The sequence below is a fragment of the Loxodonta africana genome, chromosome 3, assembly GCF_030014295.1.
Source record: "Loxodonta africana isolate mLoxAfr1 chromosome 3, mLoxAfr1.hap2, whole genome shotgun sequence".
Classification (NCBI taxonomy): Eukaryota; Metazoa; Chordata; class Mammalia; order Proboscidea; family Elephantidae; genus Loxodonta; species Loxodonta africana.
The window spans coordinates 190023894-190036606 of NC_087344.1; the positions used below are offsets into that span (position 1 = coordinate 190023894).

General features: G+C 38.4%; 1 protein-coding gene across 3 annotated transcripts in view; it reads left to right on the forward strand.

Moving 5' to 3' along the window:
• LOC111751963 (uncharacterized) overlaps positions 1 to 12713 on the forward strand; it is a 58448-nt gene that overhangs the window by 14944 nt on the left and 30791 nt on the right. The window contains exon 2 of one of the 3 annotated variants that reach the window (XM_023554123.2): positions 1788 to 1859. In XM_023554123.2, coding sequence (XP_023409891.1) covers positions 1793 to 1859 — 67 coding nt within the window. In that variant the 5' untranslated portion in view covers positions 1788 to 1792. Of the gene's footprint in view, positions 1 to 1497; positions 1860 to 12713 lie in introns of those variants that run through there. The other 2 variants (XM_023554124.2, XM_023554122.2) reach the window with 2 other exon arrangements.

Consider the following 12713-nt stretch of genomic DNA (forward strand, 5'->3'; position numbering starts at 1 on the left):
ACCCCAGGGAACCTCCCTTTACATTAGATCAGGGATGTGACCTAGTAAAGGTGTTACAATACCACCTTAATCCTCTTTAATATAAAATTGCAATCACAAAATGGAGGACAATCACAGAATACTGGGAATCATGGTCTAACCAAGTTGACATATATTTTGGGGGGACACAATTCAACCCATGACAATATTTGTAACTGATTTAGTTTTTCAGGTCTTTGCCATAGAGGGATGGTGTGCTGCTTCTCCCTCTAGTGCCATGCTGACTCTGCCTACTAAATCATATGTTTTAAATTGTAAATTGTACAGTTTAAACCATATGCCAAATAACAAAATCTTTAGACAGATTAGATAAAGATGAAATAAACAGTTTTGTAATATCTTGCAGTTCATGGTGGCTTCCCATACCATTAGCTAATACTTCAAGGCTCAATATGCATTTAGACCCAGTGTTCTTGTGATGGTTATTGTTATTTGTTAACTTAGCTAGGCTATGATCCTCAGTGGTTTGGTAAATAATATGTAATCACTTTCCATTTTGTGATGTGATGTTAGCAGCCAATCAGTTGAAAGGGGAGTTTTCGTGGGTCAGGCCTGCCTTCAGTATATAAACAGATGTTCTGTCAAAGTTTGCTCTTTCTTGTCCCTGCGCTCTTCTTGTTGCCTGACCTCCAGTTCTTGGTACATAAGCCTGCAGAAGTCTCTGGCCTGCCACCTGACCTACAGATTTTGGGTTCATCAGCCCCTCCAACCACGTGAGCCAATAGAGGCCTTCAACCTGTTGCCTGACCCATGTATTTGTGACTTGCCAACCCCCACAATTGTGTGAGCCATTTCCTTGAAGTAAATTTCTCTCTATGTCTATTTGCATATGCTTCACTGGTTTTGCTCATATAGAGAACCCAAACTAAGACAGCTCTTATTAATATTGGAGGTGTTTCTGTATTTCATATGGTCTTCTTCGATGTTTTGAATTTCTTGTCTGATTTAACTGGATCATCTGTTTTACCTCATAATATGCTAATGAAGACCTTGTTTCAGCGGTGGGAGAAGGTCTGCTCTGCCATTTTCTTCATTTGCATGATATATGCTGTCTTAAATCTATGGCTGCTAGGAAGTATTTGAAACAACTCAACCAGTTTGGGTGAGTGTTAATTCAGTGGTGTCTACACCAAGTTGGCAGCAGGCAGTTGAAATTGATTCAGTGAGCAAGAATGCCTCCGAGTCTTCCCTTGGGGCTGTTCCATATGCACAACTATCTGACAAACAGGCTAGGCCAGAGTTCAGGGAAAATTTGAATATTAAAAATTAGGAAGAATTTCTTTCTTCCTGTAACTAAATACATAGACATTTTTCTATTTTTTTCTTGTACTACAATGAAGTATCACACATTAACCCACTTTGTGACTACTATTTTATACAAAAAGATAACTTTTATTATTGGTTTTATGTTATTTTAAAATGTATGGAAAAACATACCCAGAAGTATACAAGAATATTTATGGCTCTTACATTTGAATATGTGATTACAAGTCATTTTTATTCTCCCGTATAATTTTTTGTGTTTTCTAAATTTTTATATAATCAACTTGGATTATTTTTATCATTGGAAAAATAATCCTTTTAAAAAAAGCTTATATTTCCTTTGAGGCCATAAGCATGTTTCTTGCTGTTTTTGTATACTAGTCTGGATTTAATTCTAGTGCAGTGGAAGATTGGAGGAGAGGCAAGTGATTGGGCAGGGTTAGAAGGTGGGGCCTGGGAGGAGCTGCAACGTTACTGTGTTTCAGGCAGTATGGACTCCTTATTCACCAGCTGGCTCTCCACCCAGATCCTGATGCTCAAATTCAGCCTCATTCTCGGTGAGTAGTGGAACAGGTGGGGCTGCTCCGGGTGAGCCTGGCAGGAGGCAGATGTGTTGGGTGTGAGGGAGACAGGCAGGCAGCTATGGTGTCAACATCCATGGTAGAAACATCCTGATCCCTCAAGTGGCTCTGAGAGTGAGGGTGGAAGAGAAAGTGGGACAGGGCGTTTCTGGGAGGATTTCAAGTAATCAGGCTGCAGCATAGGACAATCACCACTGCAGCCCTCTTTCACAAGACAGGCTTTTCTCCTGCTTACATGGGTGCTGCAGCTGTGAGCAACCTGACAACCCTGTCTCAGCCTCGAATTTCCTGTTGCTCTACCAGGGACAACATGAGGCTCTTCTCCCCATCCCCTACTCACCCCCATCCTTCTTTCCTCTGTTCCCAGGCTGACCAGGGGCATGTGTGGTGAGAGACGGGTTAGGGCCAGTAGCATCACTAGAGTTGGTGTCACAGTGAGGTAACTCATGGCATCACTCCCTTTGCCCATGGACCTCCTCCCATACCAGACCATACAGAATCCTTAGTAAAGTTTATTATCAATTTTAATCATAGAATAATATGCGGTAAATATAGTTGCAAACTGGTTAAATGTAATATTTCTTAGGTTATATGAATACTAACAACGAAATTGCTTTATAAAATCTTTCTACATTGAATTACGATATAATTAGTTACTACGTTATTAGTAACTAAGCTGAAGCCTTTTTTGGTTTTTCTTTTCCTTTGATTACTACTTAATTCTCAAAACATTTATTGATATAGGTTCACAAATACTACTTGTCACAATATTAAAGCTAAAAACACCGGAAACTTTGACAAAATCATCTACTATAAAAACATCGACAGCAACAAAAACAAGTGTGTGCTCTTAGTTGTGCAGACCAAGCCACACGATTAGAGGGTCATTGTAATTGGGCAATAATGACAACTCTGACCAGAGTGCATTAGAAGGTTCAAAGAATAAATGAGCATAGAGGTTTAGCCTTGTAGGTATAGCGATACATATAACCTAGGCTTATGAAAAATAGTTTTGTTGTTATAACTAACTACAGGGGGATATTTTAATAAAAAATAATAAATTTCTGCTGAAACAATGCACATAAATTTTATAGACAGTTATTTTGATGTTACCCACTCTGACAGTGTCAACTAGTGTGGGTTGCACCCCCCTCCTCCCCACACCTCCAGTGACATCACTGGCCATAAGTAAACTGTGGGGCCATCACAAAGGCAAAGGAGGAAGAAGGAAGCCGGACCCTCCCCTCTCACCTGCTGGTGACCTTCCTGTGTTGTTACAAGCTGCTTCCAAGGATACAATGGTAGTGGTGATTGTTAGGGGGGTGTATACAGTGGATCCTGCTTGATATGAGCCAGGCTCCAGTCCTGGCCCCTGCCCTGTCCACAAAACCTCATTATGATCAAAAGAGAGACTGAGCTCTGCCCTAAAACCCACTGATCCTCAGTTCCGGCTCTGCCACATACTGACCATCAAATCTTGGGCAAATTGTATATACCTTGGGGCATACATCTCTCTGAGCCTCAGTTTCTCTCCCGTAAAATAGATACAAAAACACCTAACTTGAGCTGTTATTTGAGAGATTAAATGAAATAGAGCACATTCCTACCAGAGTCTGACGTAGGGACACAGATTATTTTTTTAAGCAGGTGATGTGTTACTTTACTATTTTGATGAAAATTTTGCATGTTAGACACCATGTTCCCTGAACTGATCACTGACCCCACGGACTCAGTGAGCTGAGTAAACCTGAAAAAGGTACCGTTCCTAGTTTCATAATTGAAATTTTATCTTAATATAACAGATAAAAACAATGTTTTCTCTGGGAACCAGTGGGGTGGTATATTTTCCCATGCTCCCCCTACCTCACCTGTTACACAATAGTGATCATTGTTGACACTTTAAAAAAGGTAGTTCCTTCTTACAAATCAATAAGAGAAATACTAGCACTGTTGTTCCTAAAAGTGCGAAGGTTAAGAAAGGTGGTCACCTCACAGATAATCAAAATTAGAAAAACTAGAGAACATATTTTGCCTATCAAATTAACACTTTTTTTTTTTTTTAAATGAGAATACTCCATATTGGCAGGGAGGCAGTGCAACAGGCACGCTCATGTATTATAGGCAGTTTTAAAAATGAGTAAAAATCTTCTTGGTAGTCCATTTGATGTATCAAAAACATTTAAAATATTTATACCCTTTATACTTCCGGGATTCAACCCTAAGGAAAGACTTCATCATGCAGAAGAAGCTTAGGCACAAAGATATTCACTTCGGTCTAGTTAGAGCAATGAAAAGATTGGAACCGAATGAGAAGGTAAATTAAAGATGGACAAGTTACAACCTTGTGGTAGTGACAATGACTGCCATAGGTAAGCAATGTTGTCTGGTGACTGAGGAAGTTCTCTTGAGCTGAGAAGGTGAAAAGGACTTGCTGAGAAAGAGACAGGAATAAACACGTGTTGAGCACCTCCCACATCAATACTAGGAATGTTACATACATCACCTCGTTTCACTTCACACACCATATGTTGTGTGTGGGGTTGGGAAGGATAGTGAGGTGGGAAACACAAAGACAATGGGAGGCCCCACTGAGCACTCAGGCACTGTGACCAATGTTGCCAACCTCACTGTAGCAGCTATATCCCTCTTGTTTTGCATTAGAGGAAACCAAGGCTGAGAGAGGCCATTTAACTTGCCTGCTATGGCAGAGCTAATAAGTGTCACAACCATGATTCCAATGGGCTTCTAACCCCCAAATGCAGAGAGGTGGAGACTCAGGCTGTGAAGCCAGGTTTCTCTAAAGCCTGAGTTGCCGTCACTCTCCCTACCCTTCCCTACTCACACTCCCACACAGTCCTTTGATTCTCTTAATCAGGGGTGGATTAACAGTCCCAAATGGTCCTTTGCTATTTAAAAGAAATTGTCTTCTCTCCCAACTTCTTTCCCTCCCTTCCTGATCCAGCCTCTAGGAACACTATTCCACTTACCCTATCAACAGGGAAATGTGGTTCCTTTTGCTGTCCCTTTCCTCTTTCTATTGAAAACAATACTACCATTTCATGGCTCGGGTCACTGAATCTGTGGGGTCAGTGATCAGTTCAGGGAACATTGCAGGTTTATCTTAAGATGCTGGTTCCTTTTAGGCTGCCACATTAGTGCTCCCAGAGCACAGCCTATGTTTCAATTTTAGCATTTGCCACTAGTCTCAGAAAGCCATTTAGGTGGCAGGGGGTGGGGTGACAGGAAGCCACCCTCTGCCTCCAGCAGCTTTCTTGTTTGTGCACCTTTGGTTGCCCAACAACCACTGAGGTCCGGAAGCCCCTCAGGAGGGAGATGCAGCTGTCCCTGCCTGCCCCAAGCTGACATCAGCCTTACCTCTAGTCCCTGAACAATTCCGAGCAGCTACAGCTGGGGCTTCATGGAGCCTGACATAATGGGGAGGGAAGGAATGGGGCTGCGTCCCAATTGACCTACTCACAATGTCTTTTCTAGCCATTAAATGCTGACAAAACAAAAACACTTTCTTGTAATCTCATCTAGGATTAAATCAGATTCAAGCAGTGCTGGGTTCATGATGAACTCATTGCTATTAACAACTGAAGGTGAACTAGCAAACTGTGTCTTTTTTTTTTTTTTTTTTTACCTCCAAAGTCTTTACTCTGCCTTTTTTTTTTAATTTAAATTGTTTAAAAAATTTTTTTTTATTGTGGTAAAACACATATAGTATAAAATTTGCCCTTTAGACCATTTTAAGTGTACAGCTCAGTGGTATTAATTATATTCACAATGTCGTGTAACTATCACTACTATTTCCAAAAGCCTTTCATCACCTCAGACAGAAGCTCTGTACCTGTTAAGCGTTAACTCCTTCCCTCAAACCGTGGTAACCACTAATTGCTTTCTGTGTCCATGCATTTGCATTTCTAGATATTTTAGATAAGTGGGATCGTAAAATATTTGTCCTTTTGTGTCAAACTTACTTCACTCAACATAATATTTTCAACATTCATCCAGGTGGTAGCATGCATCAGGGCTTCATTTCTCTTCATAGCTGAGTAACATTCCATTGTATGTATATACCACATTTTGTTTATCCATTCATCAGTTGATAGGCATTTGATTTGCTTGCACTATCAAAGTATCCATTGCCAAATACAAAGTTATAAAGGTTTACCCTTATATTTTCTGCTAAGAGTTTTATGACTTTAGCTTTTACATTTAGGTCGTTGATACATTTTGCGGTAACTTTTGTGTATGGTGTGAAGTAGGGGTCCAACTTCATTCTTTTGCATGGGGCAATTCAGTTGTATCAGAACGATTTGTTGAAAAGACTGTTCTTTCATCACTGAATGCACTTGGTGCCTTTGTTGAAAATAAATTATCCCTAGATATATGAGTTTATTTCTGGATTCTCAATTTTATTCCACTGGTTAATGTGTCTATCTTTACGCCTGTACCAGATTGCTTTATTTATTGTAACTTTATAGTATGTTTTGAAATTGAGAAGTGCAAATTGTTCTACCCTGTTCTTCTTTTTCAAGATTGTTTTGGCTATTTGGGCTTTTTTTGAATTCCATATGAATTTAAAGACGAGCTTTTAGATTTCTGCAAAAGTGCTATTGCAATTTTGATAGGGATTGCATTGAATCTATAGATTACCTTGGGTAGTATTGAAATCTTAAGAATATTAAGCTTTTCAACCCATGAATATGAGATGTCTCTGCTCATAGTAAAGAATTTTTTCTCTAGGCTGTGAGAAATATCTTAATAAATTTCTTTAAATGTAGTGAAGAGAGAGAAAGAAGTCAGCCAGCTCTCACATATATTCCAGACTGTAAAGATCTTAGCTTCACTGCTATGTGAGGATGTTGTCCCAGTTATTAGTCTCTGGAAAGTCTCTCATTCCTACCTTTTCCTGAACCTGGTTACTTGCTTTCTCTTTCATTATTTAGTTCCCTGTTCAAGTACTATACATTCTTTTGGAGGATTAAATTGATCCCTTCTCTAAGTATTTTGTTAGAAAGAGGTAAAATCTTTGAACCATCCCACTGGCACACAAGCATGATCTAGAGTCTGGTATCTTTGAAAACTTCTCCCTGGAAAACGTAATATTTAAAAGAAGAAGTTAAAAGGAGAAAAATAAACACAGATACTAAGTAAATTAAACAAATCAAAAGACTACTTTGGTCAACTTTATACAAGTATATTTGAAAACCTGGATGAAAAGGATAATTTTCTAGGAAAATATGATTTATCAATAGTGATTCCAGGAGAAGAAGAAAATCTAAACGGATTGTTAAAGCAAAAAATCATATTAACCCAATAATATAAATTAATCTGGAATTTATTTAATATATAGTTTGTAAATCAGGCAACGCTTCTGACTAGACAGTCAAAATGTTCCAAAGATTAAATAACTTCCAAAGATACTTATACCCCCATCTTATTGACATTTGGCATGAAAACATGTCCAGAACAGTGTGTTTACACAAAGCAAATTTACCCTGAAACACAGCTTCCAGTCTGGCCTGGGAGCTTCCAGTTCCTCAATCTGACTAAAAAAAAAAAAAATTTTTTTTTTTTTTAAAGTGACTGCACACTGATAATTCCTCAAATGGCACAACTCCCAAGGCAAAATAGTCTTTGCAAATTACCAAGAGTCTATGAGTTCGAATTGACTCCCATGCAAGAGGTTGGTTTTTCATTGTTTGACTTAAAGGAGGCTCCAAGGAGACCAGTCTGCTCAAGACTCAAGGTTCAAAAGAAGACCTCAGGGCAACAGCCTGGGTGGGCCACCCCAACTCCATGGACAATTAGGAACTGTTTCTCAAGTTAAATTATCTTATAAAAGTATAGACTAAATTGTCAAAGAGCGGTTCCCAAGGAAGCACCAGGCCCGGATATTTTCACAGATTGTTACCAATGTTCACAGAACAGATAATTCCAATTTCACCACTATAATTTAACATTGCTAGAGATAATAGCACAGTTAGATCTGAGAAATGAGATAAAAATTTCAAAGAAGAGGGTTATTCTATCATTACTTATAGATGATTTAATTTTTTACTTGGAAAACCACCACCATCACCAACAACAAAAACAGCAGCAACTTGGAAAACCCAAAAGAATCAATATGGAAATTATTATAAATGACAAGAGAGCTCAGGAAAAAATCTGGATGCAAAATAACTATTGAAAAATATATAGACTTCTTAGATGAATATAACCACCAAAAAGTGTTATGGGATCAGAAACATAAAGTGCTTGTGAATAAACATAATAGGAAATGTGTAAAAGATACATGAAGAAAATATAAAATGTGACTGAAAAACACAAAACAGTTTCTGAACAAATAGAAAGACATAGCGTACTCTTCAGTAGGAAAACTATTCATATAGAAGTCAACTCTTCTGAAGTTAAGTTATAAATTTAAGGTGATCCCAGTAAAAAACACCAATAGGATTTGTTTTTGACAAGCATATTCTATGAATGGAAAAATAAGATGCAAGAACATACAAAACATTCTAAAAAATAAGCAGAATCAGGGGGACTAGCCCTACAAGACATTCAAACATATCATGAAACTACAATTATTAAAACAGTGTGATAACTAAGAGTAGAAAACATATGAAAAAAGCAAACAAACATAAAAAAAAAAACTTCTGAAACCAGAAAACATTAATAGATTTGACCATATAAAAATAAAAATTTTCTGCATGGCAAAAATGACTATACCCAGTCAAAAGACAAATTACAAATTAGGAAAAATATTTGCCAACAAATCATGTATTAAAAGGCAAAAAAAGAAAAAAAAAAAGGGAAAGTACTGAAGTGTCCATCAGTTGGAGACAATAGAAGTCAATAACATAAATTATGGTAAATCCATCCTGTGAAATTCTGTGCAATGATGAAAAAATCGAGGCAGCTCTTTATGTGGTGATATGAAACGATTGCTAAGTGTAAACGATTACTGAAACCAGTAAAGAGTATATAGGTAAACACGTAAATTTATATCAAGGAAATTGCTCATGCAGTTGTAGCGGCTGGAATGTTCCAAGTCGGGGAGCCAGGATAGAGGGTTCTCCTGATTCAAGTAGCTGCAGGGGCTGGCGAACCCAAGATCAGCAGGTCAGACAGCAGGGCTCTTGCTCAGAGGCTGCAAAGATCGATGAATCCCAAGATTGGCAGGCAAGACCCCAGGTAAGTTGCTATGCCAAGTCCCAAGAAACAGAGGTCAGATGAACATGAGCCAGCTGCAGGATCCAGAGTAAGCAAAAGTCACGAACCTTGCCAGAATGTCCACTTACATTTGATGCACGCCACATGCCCGAGGAAACTCCCTTTCAACTGATTGGCTGCTCACAGCAGATCCCATCATGAAGGTGATCACATTATATCAAATCTCATGGTGGAAGTGATCACAACATCATATGACTGCCAAACCACTGAGAATCATGGCCCAGACAAGCTGACACACAACCTTAACCATCACACTAAGATACGTCATTAAGAAACAAAAGCACAATGCAGATCAGAGCATATAGTATGTGAAGCATTTGTGTAAAAAATTAGGGGAATTATGTATACATTTTCCTTGCATATGGATAGACTAGCTCTGAAATGGTACAGGAGAACGAGGTAAAGAAAGAGAATATTTGACAGTTTATCACTCTGTATCTTTTGGATTTTGAACCACATGACTTTATTAGATGTTAAAAGGTTATTAAAAAATGAACTTAAAAATTTTAATCCCACCCTTAACCTCTACAGTCCTTTCCAGTGGCGCTATCAAAAGTCCCCAGTACCTCATTCAATTACCTCTCCACACCAAAACAATAGTGGCTGCATGGCCAGCTGTCCTAGAATCTGTGTCAGACAAAACAGTCATAGTATCGTTGTCTGGGCCAGGTGGGAACCGGTGGACTAGTCACAGAGGCAGTAGTCACAGATCCATGTAGACAGCTTGATCCTCAGAGATCCTTGAATTCCCATGGGTTGGAGCACTTGCCTGCTTGCGGTTGGACCTAGGAGAGCCTGTTGGACATCTCAGCCCAGAGAACGGTAGGAACTACATAAATGAGCCAGATTAAGTCCAACCCATGAAACTTGGAAGTTCGCTACTGGGGACACAGGAGAGTGTATCCCTCCAGTGCAGGCAGTTTGTACCATGTGGGCTCCAGGAGCAGAGATGTCTACGCCTCTCATCTTTACTGGTTTGCAGCTGCTCAACAGACCCTGACAGGTGGACTTGACTAGTGAGGGCAAATGGAAACACGAGCAGGCAACTGAAAACAGAGCACACCTAAGGGCTCTCTGTAACCAGAAGAAAAAGAGATCCAGCGCAACTTCTGAACACACAGCCCCTGAAGCATTTCTTCTCAAAGTTTCTGCACATAGGTATCATCTGGAGATATTGTTAAAGTGCAAGTTTTAATTCAAAAGGTCCGGATGAGACCTGAGATTCTGCATTTCTAACAAGCTACTACTAGATGATAGTAATGATGCTGGTCCCTGGATCATGCTTTGAATAGCAAAGTCCTAGCAAAGTCCAACTGCAGCATAATTCTAAACCCTGGCTACACTTTAGAAGCATCAGAAGAGCTGTTTAAAAATTTCAGTGCCCAAGACCCAGTGCAGACATAATTAAATCAGAATTTCTGGGCTGGGACTGGGCACTGTATCATTTAAAACCTCTCAGGAGTACAGCCAGGGCTGAGAAATACTCAATATCAGTATAAAAATAAAAGACTTTCTGGAATCAAAAAGTATGATTTCCAACATTAAAAAAGTTAACAGATAAAGGAAATAATGGTCATTGTCAAATGTGAAAATAGTGACCTGGAAGATCAGGAAAAAGAAATGCTTCAAAATACAGACCCCCAAACACAAAGAGAGAGAAAAATTTAAGGAAAATAGAAGAAACGCAGAGTCAGAATCAGTAGTTCTGGCGTGTGAATAATGGAAATTCCAGAAGAATAACAAGGAACACAGGAGGAGAAATATTGCAGAATTAGCAGGGGGAGATTTCCTTGACTTGAGGAATGATTTTTAGTGAGAAGATAAAAGGACTCACCAAATTTCAGATAGATTTTTTTTTTTTTTTTAATTAAAGAGACATGAACTTGGAGTGCTGTCACGATGGATGGTGAAGTAGGAAGATCCAGGAATCAGTCCCTCCAATGAAACAACTACTTAGCTGGCAAGAACTGTCAAAATCAAGTATTTAGGACATCTGGAGTTTTCTAAAACACTTGTATGATCCAGGAAAGTGATTAATAAAGAAAGAGACTGATAAATTTCATTAAATGTTGTTTTACATAGTAGCTGTCAGCACCCCCTGCCCAGGCCCCTTGGCGGGGTATAACCACCAGAAAGTGGCTTGCATTCCTGGTGTGGCTTGCTAGTGCTGGGCAATAGGGACCATGTCCTCCAAAAATTAGGATTGTGTGTTCTGATCTGCTTGGTGGATTGCTCAGGGACCTGCAGAGAGGATGGCCATTGTTTCACCTTTCTGGTGTTGAAGCAGCTTGCTGGCAGCATCTGTTGAGGGGATTGAAGGAGACAGAACACCTATTTTTTGAAGGACAAAAAAAAATATATAGAAAACAAGTATCACAATGGCAGAAGTAAGTCCTTCATTATCAACAATCATCTTAAATGTAAATGGATTAAATTCAATACTAAAAGACACAGGCAGAATGGATAAAAAAAATTATCTGACTGTGTTGCTTACCCAAGACTCACTTTAGAACCAAAGACACAAATAGGTTGAAAGTTAAAGGCTAGAAAAATATATTTCATGCAAATAATAACCAAAATATTGCTAGGATGGCTATACTAATATCAGACAAAATAGATTTTAAGTAAAATGTTTTTACAAGAGACAAAGAAGAACATTTTATATTGATCAAAGGGTTCATTCATCAAGAAGATATAACAATTATGGACACATACACACCAAAAACAGAGTGCCAAAATATATGAAGCAAACATGACAGAACTGAAGGGAGAAATAGTCCTACAATAATAGTTGAAGACGTAATACTCTACTCTCCTTAATGGACGGAATATCCAGACAGAGGATCAGTAAGAAAATATAGGACTTGAGTGACTATAAACCAATTAGACCTAACAGACTTATACATAACACTTTGCTCAACAGCAACAGGATATACATTCTTCTCAAGTGCACATGGAACATTATCCAGGAATGACCACATGTTAGGCCATTAAATCATCCAAAGTAAATTTAAAGTGATTGAAATCATATATTATTAAATCTTTCAATCCATGAATGTGAGATATCTTTCCATTCATTTATGTCTTCTTCAATTTTTTCAACAGTGTTTTGCAGTTTTTCGTGTACAAATCTTTCACCTCCTTGTTTCATTTATTCCTAGATATTTTAGATGTTATTGTGAATAAATTGTTTTCTTAATTACCTTTTTGGATTGTTCATTGTTGGTGTATAGACACACAACTGATTTTTGTGTATTGATCCTACAACTTTCCTGAATTTGTTTATTGTCTCTAGTTTTTTTTTTTGTGTGTGTGTGGATTCTATGGGACTTTCTGTACATAAAATCATGTTATCTGCTTTCGCATGCATGTGAAGCAATTGAAAATGCCAAAGATAGTTTTATTTCTTCTTTTCCAATTTGTTGAAACATGCTAAGTGAAAGAAGCCAGACACAGTCATACAAAAGTCATACATTGTGTGATTCCTTTTATATGGCTTATCCTGAGTAGGCAAATCAGTAGAGATAGAAAGATTAGAGGTTACCAGGAATAGTGGGAGGAGGGAATGGAGTGATTTCTCAATGATTATGG